Consider the following 9,963-nt stretch of genomic DNA (forward strand, 5'->3'; position numbering starts at 1 on the left):
GCTAGCTGGAGTATGTATATAATATGAACATGTGACCTGCATTTAATCAAATTTGTAATGATGAATGATGTCTCATCTGCACTAAATGTATAACGCATTTTCCACCTTATACACAAATTATTATTTATTTATTTATTTTTTGCAGCCTTCTTTGGCGGCTTACACATCTATCTCTTTTCAAAATTAGACTGGATCTCTATTCCTAGTTGACAAGAAAGAAAGTAGAGGTGTACATGGCAACTTAATGCTGGTCGTTCATATTATGGCCAAAACAGCTTAATCAATTGAACCTGAGACCATTTTGTGAGGAACTCAAAGTCTTCTAATTAAATAACCTTGGGAATATCAGACTTCATCTTCCTCAAATGATGGATGTTATATATATATATATATGAAACTTATAAACTTCAACAGGAAATTAAAATAAAATAATGGAAAGGAATCATTCCTATTTTATAAGGTCTTGTTTTCTTTGGAGCTAAGGGATTCCTACAGTCTTAGAAAATGTATTTTGCAAATTTCGTGCAAGCTCTTTATAAAAATAGAACCAACCAGGAAAAAAATTCAATAATTTTATGGTCGATTCCAGTTTTTTCAAAGGGTTTGCACGCTCCAGACTCATGTCTAGCATTACTTGCCAGCCATAAGTCCTTGATCTAAGGTCTACTTCCATTCTCTGGCATGAGCTCCATTGATTGGGGGAGGTTGGTTAAATTGATCAAGTGCATTTCTTCTTTCCCAAACCCACATGGTGGACAGAAATTAACAAATAAAAGACTTTAGAGCTGCTTTGTGGTTAGCTTTTATTCTATCTCCATTCACCGATTAAGTACATAAATTCATGAATAAAAATAATATGATACAAATGCACAAGTTGGAGGTTGGAATTCCAACTGTACAAGCTCTTCCCCTATCAACAACCAACAGGTCAAAGCTTTCCAAACTCAACTAACTCCCACTCTGTTTTCTTCCACCATAAAAATAATAAATAAAACAGAAGGAGAAAGTGGAACTTACAAATTCAGTGACCACCATCACATACTTTTTTTTGTTTCCTTATCTCTTTCTCTCTTCTGAGCACTAACATCACATACAGAAAAGCATATAAAGAAACCTTGTCTGCACTAATATCTTGGCAACTAACAAATGAAAAGTTAACATATATATGATCAACACACATTAAAAGCAACTTTATGTTTCAACCATCAAATCTGGAGTCCAATCCCAGCAAAATCTCTGACAGTAAACCCAACCTTTTCAAACTTCCCCCTCTCGTTGCTCTCTCTGAATTTCAAGTAGTCTAAGGAGACAAATGGCTTGTAAAGCCTCGTATTTCCTTCTCCAATCACTTCATCTGGTGCTGTGATCACCTTTTCATCCTCAAAGCACCAAAAGAAAGCTAGAGAAAAGCGGTTTGCAGGCTGTTTTAAAATGACCCGATGTTCAGATGACCTGAACTTGTGATTGCTCCAAGCTTGCAACATATCTCCTATGTTCACCACTAGGGTCCCCTCATATGGCCTTATGTCCATCCACTTTCCTTCCTTTGATCTCACTTGAAGCCCTCCTATTTCATCTTGATAGACAATTGTAACACAGCTCATATCAGTATGCATTCCTAGCCCTTCAACCTCATCTTCCAAACTCTCTGGTGGAGAGTAGTTATTTATTCTCAAATATCCATGGCAGTTCTTGAATTCAGATTCATAGTACTCCTCAAATCCTTCCCCTAAGCTCATCAGCAATATCTTTATGATTATCTTTGACAACTCTGCCATCTTGCTTCCATATTCCTGTAATATATCACTATCAGAAGAACAGATAGTTAAGTGGAAGAAAAGTAATTATCAACTATGAAAAGAGACAGGCATAAAAAAGGAAAATCAGAAGTAGAAAGACCAAGAGGATTGCTGTCTTCCTATATACCTGAATTCAGAGTTCTGTTCAACAAAGAGTATATTTGCAGAACTTTGAGCAGAGGCAAAGAAGTTTGGTCCAGCAACTCTAAGGCTCTCGAAGTATGGAGAGGCTATGAAATGAGGAGTATAAGTTTTAACAGAAGAGAAAGGACCCAGCTTAAGTTTAGTGTCAGAAGGGAGGCTGAAGAGCTCTTTTGAGAGCATATAGAGTTTGCTGTAAAGATCTATGGAGATTCCATGATTAATTATGTGGAAGAAACCCCACTTTTTGCAGGCTTCTGCTAGGAAGGACAGGGAAGATGGGTGTACTGGTTGAGAAATATCCACGATGGGAAGTTCTACAGAAGTTTGGGATTCAGACATAATGCCTAGAATATAGAGAAAAGGCATGGTTTGTCCACCTAGTGAGGCTATTAAATAGATGGTTGGTAAGAAGCTTATGAAGAGAGACGCGTGCACAAGCATGTGTGGACAAAGAGAGTTTGAGAGAAACAATTATACAAGTTGATCATACTATATGCAAAATTAGCATCAATATTGAGATCAGAGAAGTATTAACATGTAATTAAGTGATGCAAAACAATATAGAAGTCAGTGCACAAAGCAGACCTACTTGTGTATGTGCTGGACTTTTGATATTAGTTACAAACACCCGCATGATACACGACTGATTATAGACTAATCGGAAGGTGATTATAGATTAATCTGGAGGACATGGCTGATCAAGAAAAAAAACATCTACCTTGAAAATTTTATATGTTATAGATTTACACCAAAATGAAAATAATGCCAGCCATGCATCCTTAAAAGAATGGAAAATTAGACTGATGTACCATTTGAAAAAAAAATGTTTACATCAGAACAAGACTTAGATTGTAATGAAAACGAGGCTACCATTAAGATTTGACTATATTTTACTTTTATTTTACGTTGTTTAAGGAAGCAAGTCAACGTGAGCTTAAACTAATCTAATTTGCAGTTATTTGGATCCAAGACAGGCTGTTAAGTGGGTAGGCTGCCTGCTTTGAGCATTTAAGATTTAACTTGTATTCTGTTTTTTCTTTGATTCTTGAGAAGAAAGGTTTGACCATCCTTGCTTCTTGATACAAACAATCAAAATACAAGTACGTGCATATATACCCTTTATCAATCCCATTAACATGAATTTTGGATCTAAATGGAGGCTTGAAACAGCTGGAGATTGAAATGTTTGACACATCATTCTATTTTTCTCTATTTTATATTTGAGTTATACCTGGCATCCCTTGATTCAAAATCCTAGTTCTGTCATCTTGGCAGTCCAGTCCCCCATTGAGCAACTGAAAGGCTATCCATGGTTGTTACATTCTTGAAACAAAAGCAAGATCATGTCAAGTTGGAGCTAAAATGGGGCCATGTTGTCTATTGAACCATGATGAAACTTGAAGACAAGATTAGACTTTCAAAAATAAGTTAATCATATACACATTTTATTAGTAGGATCCTCACTTTCTTCCAATGGACTATCCACAAGAACATCATTAATTCCCATTTGAATGTCATATGAGGGGGTTGGTTTCACACCAATGTAAATCTGTTGGCCACATCCTTGTGGAATATACACTAACACCAATAGGATTTGAAGAAGCATTCATGTGCTGTTAGGTAAGTAACGTAACTTTCCTCCAAAATTAATAATCTTGCAATTTGATGATGGTTGTCGTTTCCTTTATAAAAGATATCTAGAGCTCGAATTCTCAATATTTTCAACTCTTTACAAGTCGAAAAAGATAAGTCACGAGTTTAATTAGAAAAAAAATTATAAAAAGAAAGTTCATAAACTGACGTGACTTTTTAAAATATCAAATTTTTATGTAATTTAAAGAGTTTTACGATCTCATAAATCACGATAAACTTCATCGAGTCGAACATTCTTACCTTTCCTTTAAAAAGTTGGCCGGAGGGTGGGAGGCAAAAGCAAGTCTAAGATAAGTTTTGTCCATTAATCTAAGGGCCATTGATTATAAAGTCAAGTAAATGGCAGACGTATGCACACACATCATCCTGTCGCCACTTTAATCACCGCCATCCAATTTTCTACCTCAAATTGTTATTTTTGTCCACTACGACACACCGTACTCTTTATTCCTCCCCAATCCCTAGCCTTACCACACCGTATATCCGGTGGGAATACGACATTTCGCTTTATGTTCCCTAATCTGGCGTCTTGAAAGACTAGAAAGAGTAAATCTATTCATAATTTATTTTCTCATAATTTTTTTATTATCTTATGATGTAGTATTAGATGATAGGTTCATAAGTTAAATATAATAAAAAATCTCAAATCATCTAATGCCACATTATGAGATAATGAGAGAATGATGAGAATTGGAATGATGAGTAGCATTACTTTACTATAAATTCTTGCCCCAACTTTTCAGCCCTTCATGGAATGCCTTAGGCTTGGCTTGGACAATAAAATCATCTCAACTCATTTTATTTCAGCTTAATATCTAAACATAACAAACACAAATAATTTTTCAATTTCAAATTTTTAACATTTTCATCTAAACATTATCTAATCATTACAACTTTTTCAAACTTAAAAAAAAAAAAGCATCAATTCGATTTTTTTAAATATAAAAACAAAAATAATATTATAATAATATTATAATCTTATAATATTTTTATTCAACTCTTTTTCTCTTTTCCCAAAACCCCATCAGATGTATAAATTTAAATCATTTCACTATTATTTACAAACTATTTCACTACTTTTTACATATGATCACCTCATCTCATTATCTAAACCAGCACTTAATCTTTCTCCGAATGCACTGAAAACGTTCACAAAAATTACACACAGCTACGTTTGTTTGAGAAAAATTTTATATGCTCTCAAGTTATAGTTCAATTTTTTTGTCTTTAAGTTATAGTTCTTTCCACAATAAATTAAAGATTCATGTTATGAAAACCCAGATGAGTTTTACGCTCAAAACCGAGGATATAACTGCTTGGATATCTAAGATATATATCCAGTTTGGTGACTAAAAACCAGCCAAATGCAACTGTTGGGCTGTTCAAGATATGCTTCACAATGAAGAAAACCCAAACGAGGTGGCGCTATTAAGCGTCATACGGGCTGTTTCTGTATTGGATTGGGAGGATAGTTAAGACCAAAAAAATAAAAAATGGGGTTGAGTTAGAACTTAGAAGTGTCTGTGCTAACGACTCCTCTTGTTAGCTATTCTATGTGGAAGTTATTTGATCAGATAGGTTTCGGCATGCGGGAGAAATGGGCAGTACTTTGGGGCGTTGGAGTTTTACAGGGATATGCAATGTCATGGCGTGCAGCCAAATAATTTGAGGATTGTAGGCACTCTCCCTGCCTCGTGCTCTTCTTGGTGTTTTGTCTATAGGGTGTTTTATTGTCTCAGAAATATTCAGTACTCGCGAGCTTGTCGATGTGTATACAAAATGCAGGAATCTTGAGGCAATAATCCGAGTTAGCAAAGACATTTGGTGAAGAAGGACATCATGATATCCCTAGAGGACTATATATAATTCGTGGGTGTATTGAGAATAAGTCTTCAAAAAATGCATTGTGTATATTCGTAAAGATCATGCATTTCTCTTGTTTAGAACCGAATGAAACCATCATCTGGGATTCAGCTGTGGCTTCCTTACAAGCAGAAGAGCATAAACTTAGGCTAATATCTCATTGCTGCATACCGAAGATCGGTGGTTTCTTGGGTTTTGTTTCAGTTTGAACAGTAATTTTGCGAATATACATTAAATTTGGCGAGGAGTCAGCTAAAGTCCTCATAGCCTGAATGCAATGATCTCGGCATATGCTCAAGACAGGAATCCTTGTAATGCATGTGATTCATTAGATACGACCAATGAATTATAAGAAGCCCAATGAGATCACTTTTGTCAGTTTATTGCAAGCATGTTCTTGATCAATGGGCCGGGGTCTCAAGATCTTGGGTAAGACATCCTGTAACACCCCCTTTCCGTAGGTTAGGAGTGCCACGTATTTTCTATAAAAATAATCCGGTAATAGATCCCATAATTTCATAATTGAAAAAACTGAATTTTTATTATGCGAAAAAATGTCTAATAAAACTGTTTTCCAAAACATTAAATGAAATAAACTGAAATAAATTCATGTCATAAAAACATGTTTATTTTAAAAAGTCTGAACTAAAAATAAATGCTCCTTCTACACCTGGCCTGTCTGCTCGTAATCATCATCTTCACCTGGGTGTTTAAAAAACATGAAAACAAACTAAAATGAGTCGATGACTCAGTAAGAAATCTATCACAACGTAAACGTAATAAACATAAGATTTTCATAACAACTTTCATGCTGAGCTTAAAAATTCATGACTATTCATACTGATGCTTATGCTATATATGACTGTTTTAACTGAATTAACTGACTGATCTGACTGATTTAACTGATTTATCTGACTGGCCAACACACTTAACCCTATGTGCAAGGTTGTGCACCTGCCCCACATCCCGCTGCAGCAAGGGGAATCGCTGATAGTATTCTAGCATACTATGGTGGACCATGACTAAGTTCATGGCTTGCACACCAACCTGAACTGAATTGAATGACCATCTTATTAACTGATCTGATATTATCTTACACTTGAAATTTAAGATGGCTTACATGTCTTATACACATGAGATGCATGACATATTACATACATAATCATAATTTTTGAATTTAAACATGATGCGGAATGACATGATTGTATGCTATGCTGGATGACATGCTTGCATATGACATGAGCGGTTCATAAATAATGGCTATCGAAGAACTGGCTTGAATAATACATACATATAAGCTAACAATGATGACTTAATTTATGATCAAATTTACTTACCTCGCTGCGTGTCTTCTTGAATAATACTTCGTAACTTGAGACCTATATTCAATAAATAACTATCACTAAATTATTTGGAAAAAAATAAATGCTAATATCTTACATAACTAATTTCGGAATTCTAAAATATAGTCAAACCAATATTTGTTTAACACTAAAATCAATAATTCATAGCATTTAAATTACTTAAAATACTAATTTATAATTTAGTAGAAATACTCGAGCTATTTTAAAATAATTCACAAAAAAACTTAAATTCTTAAACTAAGTTTCATTTCTCAACATAATTATTAAATCTTATAAGAAACTTAACAAATTCCACTAAATTCTTAACATAGAAATTTTATTAAAATCTTACTAAATTGACAAAGGAAATTTAACTCAAATATTAGACTTAACATTATACTTTAAAACATATTTCTAATTCTTTAAACATTTTTATTAAAAATGAACCTTTAATTAACTATATTTATTTAATAACTCAACTAGTAATATTAAACTCAATAAAAATCACTAAAATAATTATTGAAATAAAATAAGATCAAGTTCAATTAAACATCATTATAGTCTGAAAAAGGTCAAGGACTCTGGCCCATAATAATAATACTACAAGAGCCCAATCAAAAGAACATGCTCATCACACGTATGCACAAGGGCTTAGGGCCCAACGGCCCAATAAGACCCACGGATTCTTTCAAGAATCCGAAAACATGGCTAAAATGAAAAGGAAAACAGAGAGTTGAGAGGGAAAGAGTCTGTGATGGAGGAGCTCACCGAGGGAGAGGGGCTAACTCGACGACAGTTCTGGTGGCTGGGAGTGGTCGGCGGCGCGACTGGGGGTTCCTATGGTGGTGCGGCACCGAGTGAGAGAAAGAGAGAGAGAGTTTAGAGAGAGAAACTGTGCTAACCGAGAACTTCCGAAACCAAAAGAGGCTGGCGGCGGTCGAGGTCTTACCGGAAGAGAGTGGGTGTGCTGGGGCTGAGCTGGTCGGCAGTTTCTGGTTCCACGGGTGGTGCTCTGACGTCCTATGGTGGTCGGCGGTGGTTGGGAAGAATCTAAGGCTTAAACGGCAGTGTTTTGGTACTCTGGGTATTTCAGAAGCAGATGTTTTGGAGTGGCTCACGAGATACTCCTCTCGTACGAGGTAAGCGATATTTATAAGCGTAGAAGATAGAGAAAATAAAAGGAAATCTTAGAGGAGTAGAGATGTGCAGAGACTGAGAGTGGAGACGTGCATGAGTACAGGAATACACGACAAAAGAGTTGGTGTTCCACTAGAACGTTAGCAAAAAAAATCACCGAGAGAAACATACGGGTTGGGTGGTTTGAAGTTCTCAAACAGAGGCTAACAATGTGATGAGGTTTGGTGACTAGAAGAAAAAAATTAAACTTTAAATTTCAAAACAAAACCGTAGTAAACATAATCTGATACACTTTAGAAATCCTTATTAAAACAAAACTCTAACAAATCATAAATCGCAACTATAATAGAAAATATAAAGATCAAGTACATATAAATTCTGATAAAACTATAATCATAAAAATATAAATTCTAAAAATATAAGTTTACTAGGAAAAATTACTTATATACCCTAAAACCAAAACTTTTATGTCACACATCCCGTGGCCATTCCTATGTAACTAGCATTAAGTAACTCCTCCAATACGTACATATTTAACATCAATCTTAATAATTGATTTGTACCTCAAATTTGGAAGGATAAAGCATGGAAATTAAAGCTCTTTTTAATGAACTTCCCACCAAAGATCTAATATATTGGAGCTCAATGATCAAATGGTGCGGGATGAATGGGTATGGAATTGAGGCTGATCTTAAATCATTCTCAAACAAATTGGATGGTGGGGTGGATCCCAATGATAGTCTTTATTTTTGTATGGGTAGTGCTAGGTCTACCGACAATGGGTCCTAATTCTGTGTCTCGATACGTGTAATCCTCTCTCTTTCTTCTTCTTCTTCTTCTCCGTATTTTTATAATCCCCTTCACTTTTTATTTTTTTAAAAAAATTCATAACATCATTAAAAAATACTTCTCTAATCATTAAGTTAAAAAAAAAAATCAGGACCCATTGTCGGTAGGAGTAGCATTTTCCTTTTTGTATTATTTGCTTCTAGTTAATGTCAATATGAAGGTAGGAGCTGGTTTCATTTTATGATCAAGCCAAAGTATGGCATTACTCCTAAACTTCCCCACTATGTTTGCATGGTGGATTTGCTCAGTGGTCATGGAATTATGGAGGAAACTCTTGATTTTGTAAGAAAATATTGGCAGTGGAGCCCGATGAAGGAATTTGGGGAGCTCTTCTTGAATGTTGTAGATTAACAAATCGGTCTATTATTGAGATTGCAGAGTTTGTGGTTGAACGGCTTGCTGCCTTGGACGGTTGGACCCACATAAAAGTACTAGTCCTTATGTGATTTTATCAAACTTGTATGCAGAGTAAGCTATATTCGAAGATATGTAGAGAGACTGGCTAAATGGGAGGATGGGAAGGAATAGAGGAACACTTAATGTTAATTAGCATCATTGACTCAAATTCAATAACTATACAAATACTCAGATTAGTTGTTTGCTACAATTAGGATATCTCAGATTTTATTGTTTGAATCTCTTTTTTTTTTTTTTAATAAAAACCGAGGTCTAGCCTCTTATTATTGATAGCTCTCACTGAGGTGGAGGAAAACCATTCACATAACTTTCCTGTACAAGAAATCAAAACCGTAAATAAGGATAAGACAATTTATCTAGTCTCAAGATGCCCCAAAGTCGTCCCTGCACAAACTCATTACCCATAAAATGTGAAACTTTTCCTTTCGTGCCTTCTTTTGTGAAAAAATCCGCTGCCATGTTAGCCTCTCTAAAATTATGTCTAAATCGAATATTCAGCAAACTAACAATCTCTTTAATCTCCTCTCAAAAATTCCAAAGAAACCAATATTTACATATCCCAGAAGCTAACCAACCCATCACGACCCTTGAATCCGATTCTACCAATAAATCTCTCAAACCAAGTGATTGACACAACCATAGCCCATCTAATAAAGCCCGACATTCAACTATAGTATTCATCGCATGCCCATAGAAATGAGAAAAACTTGCTACCACGATGATCACGAATGATGCCTCCACCACTGGATCTACCCAGG

At 35.1% G+C, this 9,963-nt stretch overlaps 1 protein-coding gene across 1 annotated transcript; it reads right to left on the bottom strand.

Annotated features, from left to right (window-relative positions):
- Window positions 1-1,056: 1,056 nt before the first annotated feature.
- On the bottom strand, window positions 1,057-2,325 carry LOC121248779 (gibberellin 20-oxidase-like protein). The gene is made up of 2 exons (XM_041147346.1): window positions 1,927-2,325; window positions 1,057-1,806 (listed from the first exon to the last, which is right to left on the bottom strand). Exons 1-2 carry the CDS (start codon window positions 2,307-2,309, stop codon window positions 1,206-1,208), a joined length of 984 nt encoding a protein of 327 aa, XP_041003280.1. The 5' UTR covers window positions 2,310-2,325; the 3' UTR covers window positions 1,057-1,205.
- Between the last annotated feature and the right edge of the window lie 7,638 nt (window positions 2,326-9,963).

The sequence above is a fragment of the Juglans microcarpa x Juglans regia genome, chromosome 1D (genome assembly GCF_004785595.1).
Source record: "Juglans microcarpa x Juglans regia isolate MS1-56 chromosome 1D, Jm3101_v1.0, whole genome shotgun sequence".
NCBI lineage: Eukaryota > Viridiplantae > Streptophyta > Magnoliopsida > Fagales > Juglandaceae > Juglans > Juglans microcarpa x Juglans regia.

Bases quoted from the DNA above. Each gene is read 5' to 3' on its own strand.
- LOC121248779 (XM_041147346.1), bottom strand. From the start codon at position 2,309: ATGCCTTTTCTCTATATTCTAGGCATTATGTCTGAATCCCAAACTTCT. The intron at 1,807-1,926 runs GTATATAGGAAG...TTCTTCTGATAG, and splicing joins GAACAGAACTCTGAATTCAG to TGATATATTACAGGAATATG.